This window comes from Falco naumanni, chromosome 1, assembly GCF_017639655.2.
Source record: "Falco naumanni isolate bFalNau1 chromosome 1, bFalNau1.pat, whole genome shotgun sequence".
NCBI classification, from domain to species: Eukaryota; Metazoa; Chordata; class Aves; order Falconiformes; family Falconidae; genus Falco; species Falco naumanni.
Window position 1 is genome coordinate 81365355 of NC_054054.1, and position 13822 is coordinate 81379176.

At 37.0% G+C, this 13822-nt stretch overlaps 1 protein-coding gene across 6 annotated transcripts in view; it reads right to left on the reverse strand.

Moving 5' to 3' along the window:
- Positions 1–5369: 5369 nt before the first annotated feature.
- The window catches only part of MARCHF1 (membrane associated ring-CH-type finger 1), a 253229-nt gene continuing 244776 nt past the window's right edge, over positions 5370–13822 (reverse strand). For 5 of the 6 annotated variants that reach the window (XM_040601470.1, XM_040601479.1, XM_040601445.1 and 2 more), the window contains 2 exons: positions 13351–13498; positions 5370–9454 (listed from right to left, as the gene is read on the reverse strand). In XM_040601470.1, coding sequence (XP_040457404.1) covers positions 9156–9454; positions 13351–13498 — 447 coding nt within the window. In that variant the 3' untranslated portion in view covers positions 5370–9155. The remainder of the gene's footprint in view (positions 9455–13350; positions 13499–13822) is intronic. The other variant, XM_040601460.1, reaches the window with a different exon arrangement.

Sequence of the window (13822 nt, forward strand, 5' to 3'; positions counted from 1 at the left end):
AGGCTTGTGCTGTCCTTTCATGTTTTAGGAAACCAGTCTATTGAGTTAATATAGAATTAACTGTTGTCCTCCTTAAATTAATCTGAAGAAACCTGAATAAATTTAACAGACCTGAAGCATGTGGGAGTGATGTGTCACACATCTTCAGCTGGACCAGTCAGACCTGGCTGGAGGTCTTACCCCCTGACACCAGCCATATCTCTAGGCCATCATGTCAGTGCTTTGTGTTTCTGTTTTAGAAATAAGCGTGCTGAAGTTCAGGGCAGGCCTTTGATATTTTTTTTTAACTTTGTTAAATTGAGCTGTGTTGTATTATGTTTATGTTTTTATTTTTAGGTATTTTTTGATTATTAATCATTAGAATTTTGATTTATAAAACCTGGAAGTATTAAACTCCGGTGAAAGCTGGGCAGAGTAATTGGTGAGAATTAAAGCCATGTAAATGTGTGTTCAGTGCTTTGACAGATTTTTGCCTTTCAGAAGACATCTTAAATTTTTGCTTGTATACAATATCTGATGTGCTTTGAAATTTTAAGTAGAAACATTGTAGAAAAAGTCACTTTCCCATCACGTTGGGTGAAATACAGAAGGAAAATGAGCAGTAAGGTAACTAGAAGGTGTCACAAGTAATGACAGTATATTAGGCTTACATTCTGGAGCATGCTTTAAAAAAGTAGTCACGCAAAGTTATGAAGAATGAGATGTTCTATATTCCTTGAAACAATTCAGTTTGGCATTATAAAAAATAACAATTATAAAATAATTATTATTATTATAAAGGAATTATAAAGTAATTATTATTTGTTTGGCTGGTGTGATAGTCAAATACTGGAAGTGATTTCTTTTTTAACATTTGTTATTCACACTTTTAAGAACACGTTTACAATTTGGACTTCGAGTTTATGGGGTTTGTCCCTTGAAATCCATGTATTCACTGCTTGTTTAGCTGGCTTTGAAACTGTCCCGTTGACCTACTGCGTAAGTAATGAAAAAAGAACAATTTCTGTGTGTGAACTTTTTACACTGAATTATCAGAAAACATCATATGTAGCTGACAGGTGTTCACACTTGAATTGAAAAGTAGTCTGGGCTTAAGCTGATGATGTGCAAGACCAGTTTACCAGGTAAGTTGAAAGAAAAAAAACCCAAACCAACCACAAAGCAAGCTATGTATGAATATATTTATTTATTTATTTTTCATTTCTGTGCTCCAGGTTTTTGTGCTGAGAGGCCTGGAGCAAGGGGATGCGGAGAGTCTTTTGCCTCTTACTGAGACAAGATAGTAGAATCTGCTCTGTCATTTTGATAAGCCAGTCGTGCCTGTGCTTTAAAGCCAGCTGTTACGGTTTTGTATGTTGATGAATTTTCTTCCCTATGGTGGAAAAAAAGGATGAATGCTGTCAGGAGTTTTGAATTGTTATTCTGCTTCTTCAAAATTAAAATCTAGAAAGCTGCTGCTATTAAAAGTGGGAATGGGAAATATTTATGTGATGTTCTCTGTTCTTAAAAAATTGCTGTAGGGGATACCTTGACATTCTGTTAATTTGTAACTAAGGGTTACAGACTTTAATTTTAAATCCTCTACTATAATTCTTTGTAAGTGACAGGGTTTTTTCTACGGTCTAAAGATTAATTATATGGAAGACTTACTTGATTCTTAAACTTGTTGGATGTTGCATCACAATGTCCCTCTTTTTTAGTGTTTAACTGCAAAGTTGTAATAGTTAATTTCTGTAATTATTTGGGCTCATATTAAACATACAAAACTTCAAACAAAAAAGCAATGTTTTAACATGGAACTTAGGTTAAGAACTTTTTTTTTTACATGTACTTTCTAATTTGTTACACTGTATTTTGCAGTGTACTTACTGAGGTATACTTTCATTCCATCCAGACTTCTCTAGGGATCTGGCTGAATTACATTTAGACTTTGAGTAGCAGCTAAGTTATTAGTTGTGCTCTGATTCTGGGACTTAACTCTCTTGATGGACTCAGATGGAAAAGAACCAGCTGGTTTTAATTCCAGTAGCAGTATGATTTATTTTTTTTTATGTAAACAAAGCAAAAAACAAAATGTGAACAAAATTAAACCAGAAAACACTATCCTTCTCAAGGCTGGTTGTATGCAGTAGATTAATTAATTTACAGTTCTTTAGTGTTGGAAACTAACGTGACTGAATTTATGGAACTCTTCACCATGGCTTTTCAGTCTGCTCCATAAAGTTCCTTCTAAAGGGATGAGGCTTCCAACATTTGTGATGTGGAGAAACAAGCACGCAATCAAGCACTTAGCCTCAGTATTGTATTTTTCCTTTTTTCTCTACCAGAGTACGTGTTGGTCCATATGGAACTCTAGTATGTGCAGCGAGATGCAACAAGTTGAAAAGGAAACATACATGAACCATTTTCTGAGCCATTCCTAAGGCTCAAGGAGTATACTTAGGGAGTGTCTTATGTGTGATATTAATTTTTTTTTGTCTTTGATTGCAGTGGCCTATTAGCTCATCTCTGTAATGACACTACTGTATATGAGGACCGAGTCTGGGATCCAAAAGTGTGTGAGTCCAACTTTTAAAAAACTTTTTTTGCTGGACACCTGACCGATAGGAAAGAGTAGTAAGAAAAGGACATTACTGCTTTTTTAAAGTTCTCTACTTAAGGAATCCTCCAGGCTTAGTTTTCTAGTAAAGGGCAAAGAAACACCTGTGCTATAGAATTATGTCTCATTGGCTTGAGCCAATCATCTCAGCATGCTACAATGCATGCATCATATTTCTAGCTTCTAGATCTTTTTCAAGAGTAAAAACTCATTATTAGTGACTTCCAGACTTAGTTCCTAAAAAGAAGTTTGTTTACAAAGGTTAAGAAACTTTGTTAAGATGTGATTTATGCACTGCAATTTAAGCTGTTACCTTAATTACTGCAAGCAAGATCCTGTGCAGAGTTCCTAGAATATAACTACAAATAAGCTGATGGAGGAAGACTCTGTAGTGGCCCTGTAATCAAGTTCCCTAAGCCTTAACTGCTTGTATTGTAAATACTGCCCAATTTTCTTGAAGAGTTTAATATGTAACTAGTTACCCCTTACAGATGAAAAGTAAAGCTACTTATATTTTAAATTATGTTATTAAACCAAAATGGCAGCATTATCTAAAGAAATGTAGACAGGTGGCAGCATTTTACTAATGTCAGCTCATATTCAAGTCCACAGTTAGCCAAGACAGTACCATGCTGATTTGAAAATTTATGAAGTGACAGTGCTTGTTGCTAGGATGTGAACTGACCAAAACTTCTAACCTGTATGTTTTTAATGAAATATTCTTCTTTTTCCCCAGGTCTCAAAATGTACTAGCAAACTAGATCTAAAGCGGCCCTTAATGAAGATTCACTAAAGCCTTTGCCTGAACTTTCTTCTAGACTGACTTGTTCTTCTCACTGCATCCTTCGGGGCTCCTGTAAGTAGCAGTCTCGCTTCTGATAGCTGTTAAAATTTTGTTGGTTGAGTTGTTGTTCTTTTCTGCAGTTAATATAACCCACCTAAATCTTGCTACTTTACTTTTGACTGCTATGCTGTTTGTGAACCATTACTAAATTTTGTAGAACACGTTGTTTACCATGTTTGCAGACATATGCATATGACGAGCCATGCTTTGTTATAGCCTTATTTCTTCAAATTACAGATTACGCAAGGTCTAAAAGCTCTGTAACTGGTGTTTGTTTGTTTGTTTTTTTTTTATCCCTTCAGAACTACCATTTATTGAAGTAGATGACCCTAAAGAAATAAGAAAAAGTTATCCTTTGTGTCACACAGGCTGGGCAGTTTCCCATGTGGCTTTCAAGAGAAGTTATCCATTGCTAAAATAAGACCCACTTTAGTTAATACACTTAAAAATTACTCTGACCTGTCCTCTTTGGTTTTCATTTGGAATACTGCTGATTATTGCATTTTTCTATATATTACCTTTGAGCTGTTTAAAAAAAACCCAACGCAATGGCTCTGTGATTCAGTTGGTATCAGTTGTAAGCATTTGCAAATAATAGAAGGGCAAGTTTGTCCCAGGGCCCATACTGTCCAGCAGCCTGGATTCATTCTGTTCTTAACCATGTTGCAAAATTTATCCAAGGTTATTTTCTGAGTTCCATATCATAGACAGTGGAAATGTAGTACACCATTCAAAGTACTTCTGGTGATTCTTGGTTAACTTCATTTACTAGATGAAGCTCACACAGAACAGCCTCAATATTTTATTGGGGCTGTGTGTGAGTAAATGTCAAAGAACATGTTTCCTTGTTTATGTGTGTTTAACAGAGAGCAAACTGAACAAGAATGTTTTGTGTACTAGTGGTACCCTTCATCAAGAGGTTTGAACCCTTGTGTGCAAAGTAAAAAGGCATAGTGACCTGTACCTCTGTTCTCTTAATTCTAAAACCAAATTTGGCTCTTATTTTTCCATATGCTAGTAAATGGAAAGGAATATATCTTTATTATTAGAATTTCTCTGGTTTTGCTCTTTCTTTTGTATTATATATATCTTGTAGGGATTTGTGAATCCATCTTTGATTTCCACATTGAGCTAGTTATTATTCCAGCTAGAACTGTGATGTTTTGAAACTTCGCCCGCTCCCTTCCCAGCTGACAATCCAGAAGAAATACAGATGGATACAACCCTCTTTAGAAGACTAAGTTTGGAGTCTGATAGGAATGCTGTGTATTTATCAAGATAGGGTACTTTTTTGGTTTTATATGTGACAAAGTACAGAGAATCTTTTTATAATGCAAACGTAGTATTTCTTTTCATTAAAAAAAGCATTTATCTTTAGGCGTTTTTGGAAAAGGAGAAAATCTTACCAAGTAAAATTCTAAAATATAAAAAAGGGAACATGGTTTGTTCTGACAGTCTGAGGTGGGATTAGCTTTAAACCATTTAACTGTTTGTCCAACCCATCTTTAAAGCTTTCTAATGTTGGACTTGCCACAATCACATGTAACAAACAGTTCTTTCCAAGGCACTGCTCTCCTTAGGAAGTTTTCTTCCTCTTATCCTCCTGTGGCTGAAACCCGGTACTAGTTGTGCATTTTGCTATGGATGTAAACCCAGTTGCTTTCTCAGAATTCTTAATGGAGTTGAAGCCTGTTCCCAGTCTTCCTTTTTCCAAGTTAAACAGCCATAGCTCTTTTCAAGTGTTTTTGTACTGTGAGGTATTTTCCTGAGCATTTTGCCAAGGCGTGGTACCCAAAACCAGCCATGCTGAGCTAGCAGGTTTAGCTGTGTATGTTCTTCACCTTTCTTGCAAGAGCGTAGTCTTGCCAATTCAGGTTCAGCATGTGATACCGTATATAACAAAGTGACAAATGTAGAATACTGTGGTAATTTGGGTCATTTGTTTAATACAAATACATTTTGTTCACAACAATAAGCAGATACATTACTTTTGTTTCCCTTACCTTCTGTCTTTCAGTACACATTCACCCACAAAACATACAATTTTTATTTTGCAAAAGAGAGGGAGTTAAACAAGTAGCACAAACTTATAGTTCCAAATATTATACACAGTAAATTTTTTTCATCGTAGAGTAATTTTTATTGTATTATTAGAAATTATAAATGGTTTGTTATGGTGATGGGGAATTACTACGTTTTCTACACAAAAAAATAAACACTGCCTTCAGACAGAGCAATGTGTGAATGGCACAGTTGGACTATTTGGGAATAATCTTAATGCTGCTGATAGTTAGAAGTGGTACGTTTATGCCAGTTTGAAATAAACTCTGTAATGCTTGTAACTTGAAAAGAAATGTGCGTGTTCACAGATTAGGAGTATCTTGTTTAAAATTCCAGATCTGATCTGGCACCAGATTACTCCTACCTACCTTTATTCAAACTTCGCTTAAACAAGAATGCGGATTAACTCTTCTTGGTAATGGCAGCTCAGAGCAAGGTTCTGCCCTTGTGGGTTTAGCCAGGCTAAATTCCACCATCAGCATTATTTGCCTGAGGTGCACTGTGGCTACACATACAGTTTGATAGAGATTTTTATTTGATATGTCATTTTCATTAAAAAGTCTTAGAATGTATCCTAAAACTTTCAGTGTACTGTTTTTGCAGGAGAGAATCCTGTGGTTATTAAATTGATACAGAAAATCGTGCTTTGTGTGGGAATGAAAAAACACTGATTGATAAGCAGCTGTCTAGTGTCTGTATTCGTGCACCTTCCTTACTCGTGCAGCCTGTACCCAAGGCATGGTGGTGTGAGTGGCTCCTTGCCCTCCCAAAGAGGTTGCACCCTGCTTCAGAAACGAATTCCTTCCAATCCTGCTCTAGAATATCCAGTGCACCTAAGAAGAGAAAGGGAGGTACGGGCTAATGCTGTAAAAGGTTAGAGACTGCTTCAAGCCTGCTGCGATCTCTCGCTGCTGACTTGTCTCATGGTCTGTCTAAGCGGAGAGGGTCCCATTTTGCTCCCTTTCCCACTGACCAAATGTAATACTTCAAAGGGAGAGGAGGAATTTCAGCTGAAGTCTTTCTCCTTTCTTAAATTAACGGTAAGCTCAGCTGCACATGTAGTTGAGTACCAAAATAGTGTTTTGAAGTTGAAGTCGTTAATATAAAATTTTGCAAGTTCCGTTGCTGACTTTGCTGTACATTTTTAAAAATACACTGAAATCTGGTTGGATGCTACAAATCTGCTCTGAGAAGCCTCAGGTATTTTTTATGAGTTAAATTTTATACTTCTCCAAGAAAAAAACCAATGTGAATTAGTCTCCAGTAAACTGTGAAAAGAGAGGATAAAATATTTTCAGTGGGGTGATGATGCTACAGCGGGTCAAAGAACAACAGGCTGGCTAAAGAAGCAGGGTTACTGCCACTTAGTAAGAAGCTTTTGGATTATTTCACAAAACTCTTAGTTATCTTCCAAAATAATGTTCCTTGTCAGTCAATTTTGCTATGATTATCAGTTTTTATTGTAAACATCATTCCAGCCATTTAGATGCAGCTAGTAATTTCGAGTGTCTTAACTTCCGATATCATGAGATTTACTTTTTAGCAAGTAGATTTAGACTTTTTGAAAACTACACTTTTGCAGAGTGTCTTAAACATGCCGTTACAAGGCATTCCTTAGTCCTGTCATCATTTTCTGAAGACCTGAAGTCTCCTCCACAATTAGAAAAATGATTTGGTTACTCTTGTATGTGATTTCAAATAAGAAGCTGCTATCATTTCAATTTGCAATTGTATAATTATTAGAAAGTTGTTTTATATGAAAAGTGCATGTCATTATGTGGAAAAAACCCACGTTAATCCAACTCACCTGGAGTAACTTTCAGCAAATATTAATATGTATTTAGAGCCTGTTCAGTCACCAAGATTTGGTGTCCTGTCTAGCCAGATGCCAATTACTTTGTCACAGCCAAATTACTTGAGCAATTCCAATACAAAAGAATATAATGGTCTGATAAAAGACACATTACTTGCCAAAACTACTACTTCCAGTATTCCCTGAGCCTTAAGCCAGTACACACATTAATGAAGGAATGTCTAATATATCTTAGGCGCAGCACCCTGGATATTTGCAAAAATGGGATAACTCTGTTATTTAATTGTAGATATTGGTGAGTGTAAAGAGGAAATTTACCATTAGAAACTGTAAGGCTTCTGTAGAAGGTCTAGTTCACTTGTAAATGTGGCAGAATTTCCCCTTTGAATGAACCTGTGCTCTGCTATCCTCTTTACTCTGGTTATTTGCTTATTTACTTTTCCTCCTTTACCTAAATACAAGATCAAAAAGCAACTTTCAACTTATTTTAAAAATATACGTTACGTTCAGGCCGCAGACTTGTCCAGGCCAGTATGTAAGTACTCCAGGTCAACACTCGCTGTTGTGTCCTGATGGTGAACATCACAAGTATGAGAAGTGAATCACAAAATTGGTTTTTATATAAAATTCTCCCTGCTGGACACAGTGTTATATCCACATTCATTTATCTGTTGCACCCTTTAATGCTATTCACACTTCATTTTTATATGAGAATGCTCAAAACACGAAGTTAACAACTGAACTGTTGAATCTCTAACACCTCAAGTTTACCTGTACAGAGGGAAACCATTGTTTTATGTTTTCAGTCAGGAAGACAAAACCTAACTTTTCAGAACAAGGAGATAAAAACTAATTGTCTTCTAAGATATGTAGGTATATTCTCTTAGGTCTACCTTTCTGCATCGTGAATCTTATTAAACCCAAAATGGCTTCCATCTTCCCTATGTGTCATCCTTTTTCAGACTTTTGATAATACGCAGCTTGCTTTTGTATGATTCTGCAGCAAACTGCATTTTTTCACTTACAGTCCTGCCTCAAAACTTTGTGTATCCAATTTCAAATTCACTCTTACAAAGTAAAATAAACAGCTGAGCTGCTCTTCTAAATACGTATCTAAACGTTCTTTCCTTCCTGTACTTTGCTGACAGCTATGCTTAAAAAACATACCTGTAGCTTATGGAGACATGAGTTTATACTGGTTGAAATCGCTTACTTTTAAAAAATTCAGGCATATTTAAAAACAATGCTACCCTTTAAATGTTTCAAATATCCTTAGTTGCCACAGCTGCCCAAACATTCAGGCTCCACTGCAGTCACATGAACATGTGTTACTGCACGAGGCTTAGAGAGTGAGTGCTGCGATACAGCTCTTGTTAACTTGATTCAGTTAATGCATATAACTGGTACCTTTTTGAGAGTATCTTTAAGAAGATAAACAGCAAGTAAAATTTTTAGTACTAAACAGATGAAAGGTTTTGTTTGCTGTAAACAAAATGATTATATCAGGTCTGTTTCTATTTTCCCAGCCATCCAATTAAAAAAAAAGTAATCACATTGGTTTGGCATTGTCTGTTAAACCTGTTCTCTATTGCACTTTCTACACTTCCACTTTCACTACACTTGCTGACTAGTTGAGAAGCTACTTCACAAACGTCACATTCCATACAGTAACAAGTTGCTTTGCTGCATCCATTTTCCTTGTAGAGTGTTGTTTTTTGTGTGGTTTTTTTGTTTGTTATTTTAACTGAAAAATTGCACAGTCATTTCTGCTCTCTTTTAGCATTTGTAGTGGAGAAAACACTACGCCTTATTCTGCAAGGAAGAAACAACACTGTCTGTCAAACGGGCATAACCTCAGATGTTTCTTCAGCTGCCGGCTGAGAGTTTGTACCTGTCTGTGCTACTCGCACCACCACTGCATCCTTGACGTCTGAGGTCTGAGTGCAGGAAGAGTTCTTCTCTTCTAGTTTTTTGGCGGTGTCTGGGCAGTTCTGAACAAAGATCACTCTGTTGTAGGCTTTCAACCTGCGCCACAGCTGAACATAAACCTTACACTGCACATACATGAAGACCAGGCCCCCTGTGAATCCAATGGCCACCACAACAAGTTTTGTCCAAAATGGCCATTCAAGGACACCTTTGAAATGAAACATTGATATTTATTACCATTGTTATACATCGAATATCGAGTACTGAGCTTCTGTAAAATATTTCGATAAGAAGCCACTTGCTAAGAGTCCCCAGGTATGTACATACTGTGGGGGCAGTTGTGGCTCAGAGGAAGCAGTAGCAGTCTGCAGTACCATAGGCCAGCCAAGAAACCACAGCTGCCTCCCACTGTTAAACGAGTTCACAATTTGGTCAAATAAGACAGGCAGGGCCACTCTCACAAAGGAAGCATAATGCTTGATACAGTCAAACCCAACACATTTTACTAATGTTAAATAATATCCCCATGTTCAGTAGCTTGCAAAAATATAAGTACCAAAATCAAGGTAACTGGATAACTTGGATTATGCACATCTTCAACAACAACTGATTTTTTTTAAATTGTGCTACAAGCCCAACACTGTCTAGAGTACCTGGAACACCAGCACTGACAATACTATTACCTGGTCCTAGCTTCATCCTGAAGTCAGGGTATAGTAAAAAAAACTGGTGGAAAGGACTCTTATCTCTTCCATCACCTGCCTTCATTGGCCACTTTTTTCCTGCTGTCTGTGCAACCCCCCCCCCCCGAACACACCTATATAAAAAAACAGAACTTACGTTCCTGTGTACTAAAAAAGTTAACTTTACAGGTTCTGGGGTATATTCTTAACTCTTCTTATTGCATTGATCAATCACATTGATATTTACAGAAAAACGCATGACTGCTAACACAAAAAAGCTAGAAATGAGAGCATTTGAACTGGATTATGGTATGAATAATGTTAAAATTATTTGCTTTGGCCTAAAAGTTGTGTTAAGATTTTAACAGAATAAAGTGATGTTGTATTAAGAACAGCCTTCTCATTAATTCATACCATTGCATCTACTTTTTTCAACTGTTTGGTAACCCAACATAAAGGAACAGCCACCCGCCTTCCCGTTACACATCGACTCACCACATTTAAAGAGTGAATGCTATACACAAGAGTCAGACCTCTGTATCAGTGCTTAAGCTGTCGCTCTGAACGATCTAAACAGGTTTGTTGGCCCTATGTGGAAGCTCTTTGAATAACTTTTTGCTCACGCAGGAAAGCAACCTGCGTTCCTTCGGGACTGGGCAGAAGAGCTCCAGTAGAGGAGCTGGTCCTGACTCACACCTGGTATCTGCGCTCCTCAGAAGCAAGCCTGTCCTTTTAGCCAGCTGTGTGAGCCATGAATCCAAGTATCCCCTTTAAAACACATAGTAACTGGGCTTTTAATTCAGTAAACAAATAGAGACCAAAAGGAAGCATATTAATTATTGCAAAAGCATGCAAAATGTTTAAAGTAGCTGTAGTTTTCCCTGTTGAGGTAACTTTAGTAGTACTTAGAAATGGTAACAATGTATGCAGTGATGTTGCTAGCCAGTTGTTTGTTTTTTTTTTTTTTTTTTTTTAATTTGCAGCAAAATGAAAGCATGCAAAGACCATGTAAATAATTTTGCTTCTCCCTAATCACTATTACTCTGGTTAGTTGAACTTGCCAGGGACAAATCCTTTTATATTAGTTAAATTTGTTCATAAAACATTTGTCATGCCTTTCTCAAATCCCCTGTATCTGGGACAAGAAGAAGTAACAAAGAATACTTTGCTAAAGTGTGTTAAAGAGTGATGTGTTTCCCCCAATACCCCCACCCCTTTAGTAACTACTTTTAAATATCACTGTCTCTTTCTTGCTCTTGATTATGAAAACAGTATGGTTTGCATCCAAGTCCCATGAGTGGGGCAGTGACACTTGGGATCAGTAAGTCACAGCTGGAGCGTGGAGCCGGCAGAAAGAGGCTATCAGCTTTCCTTCAGACTTTCTTCAATCTCTTAACAGTAAACATGTGCTGCTGCAGCACATGTTTCAATACAGGAAACATCATGTTTTGCTCAACTGGTGCAGCCCAGTGAATTTTGTATCTTTCAGTATATTCCAGCTTTGCCGTATTTTCACTGACTCGGGCTTTGTTAGGAGAGACAAAGCTCTGCTAAGCCTAGACCTGTTTCTTCAAGCAGAGCCAGTTTATGTGAAACTTGATTCCCTACCATTGGTGCCATATACATTCTAGAATACTTTTAAATATATTTCAAATTGTCTTTTATATAGACCAGTGACAAGTTTACCAATTAAGAGGCCTACACTTTTAGTTATATGCCTCATATGCTTCTGTAAGGAGAGGGAAAAAAAAATCCCTTAAAATATTTTGAGGTACTTTTAAAAAAGGGATTTTTGAACTTACACAATATTAGCAAACAGTACTAGTATCATTCAAGGCTTTCACTTTTTGTCCTCCTCAAAATGTGTTTATAAAGTGTTTTTCCTGCAGCGTTCACTTTCTTTTTTCCAGTATTTCTCATTTAATCAGAGATAATGGAGAGAAAAGCAAACTACATGTATGTCTCTTCCCCACCACCCCCAAATACATGTTTGATTTTGTAAAAGCACCCTCAACAAGCAAATTTTGGGGCAAAAGAGTTCTCTTCACAAACACGTATGTTGGAAGTAGCTCCAAGGCATTTCTCTGTCCATTTTTAAATGTGGAGAATCATCTGTTACACTTGGCAAACACTGAATTCTATACAAATTGTAAATGCTTTTTCAGCTCACGAGGATTGGTTAATGCGATTCTTATGCATTCTATACAACAACAAAAATTCATTTTAGCTGTTCTGTTGTGCAAGTTCAGCTAATCCACAGAAATACCTTTTCCCTTTTTAATGAGCAGGGTGATGTAGTTGCATTCATAAATAGAAGTTCAAAGCCATTCCTAGTCCTGTCCTCAGGGCCAGTTTTTGTGAGATGAAAAAGAGGGTTGCCCTTTTCGAAAGAATGCAAAACAAGACTGCGGTAGACATCTGTCTGTGACTTACTGAGAATTGTTACATATTTTCCTCATAGGCAAGAAAGGGAAGCATCAGGAGTATCATCAAATACTTATCTAACTAGCAAAGCACCAGGCTCCACCTGTTTTGTTTTCTGTTAACTTCAGCGTACAGCACAAAGCTAGAGACCTTTGTGCCTCTGCTGTGCTTCAAGTCAACTCGGAGCAAAGTGGAAAAGCTTTTAATCCTCTTCATCATCACGATTGTATTTAAAGACTAAATTTAAGACCGAACAGACTTAGATTTGAAATGGAAAACAGTACTTCAGTTTGGAATGTAGTTTCCAGATGTGGCAAGTATCGTCCAAAAAGAAACCTGCTTATGTTAAACATGCGTTTTGTAACACGTGTCCAGTTGGGTTTTCAGGATCTCCACAGATGGAGACTCCATGACCTCTCTGTTCCAGTGTTTGACCACCCTCACAAAAATCACAGCTGGAACATGGACCTTCACAGTGAAATTCTGTTTGAAAGGATGCAGGAATGGCTTTCCAGGCTGCTTAAGTGCCACATGAAGGACTAACACTGGAACATGGTCCCTTGGAAGCTCATATTGGGAAGCTTTTTGAGGAAAGTGCTTTTACAGGACATTGAGGTTCAAGTGGATAATATATATAAATCTGCTCTTTTATGACCTGAACTTGTACTGAGCTGTTTGAACTTGACCCATCTTTTTGTCTGAGCTTTAGAAATATCTAGATAATGGGAGATTAACCTAGGAATAAGCAGCAGGCTAGTTAAGCTGTTGTAATGATTACACTAAGTAGAGGTGTCACTGCAGGGGCGTAACATAAGCTTTTATCGCTGCTGCATTCATTACTTTTACATTAAAGCATGTGATGTGGCCATGTGTCAGTGACCTGGTACTGAAGAGCAGTAACGTAGCTGTTACTATGAACAGTAAAATGTTACATAGCTGCCTTTCAAAGCCATCCATTGCATTATCAACAAGACTGAAGAATGTAAAAGATACTTACCGTTATCATTACCTTGTTTAATTTCCTCAGCGGTTCTATCAATTAAAACATACAATGACCAAACAACACAGGTAATTGCAATTATGTGGAATGTGACTGAACAAACTATTTTCCTCCTCTCGCTTGTTGTCATCTGTAGTTTCTCCCACTGTAATAACAATAATAACAACAACAACAATAATAATAATAAGTAATTTTTAAAAAATAATTTAAAAAATACTGGAAAATTTTGCAATAAAACTGATTAGACCATTGTGGATCTTTCTACCAAAACCCCAAGCAGTAATAAAATAAATCCTTTCATTTTTACAATGCGCATTACAGTAGTATGTGCATTGTCACTGTAAAATTCTAACGCTCTCGTTTTCACAGATTCAGAGGAATGAGGAGTTCTGTTCTGTTTCTGTCTGCTTGTGAATGACATCTAAAGTAATTCCGTTGCACTGCAGCTGTAACATATTAATAGGCAGGT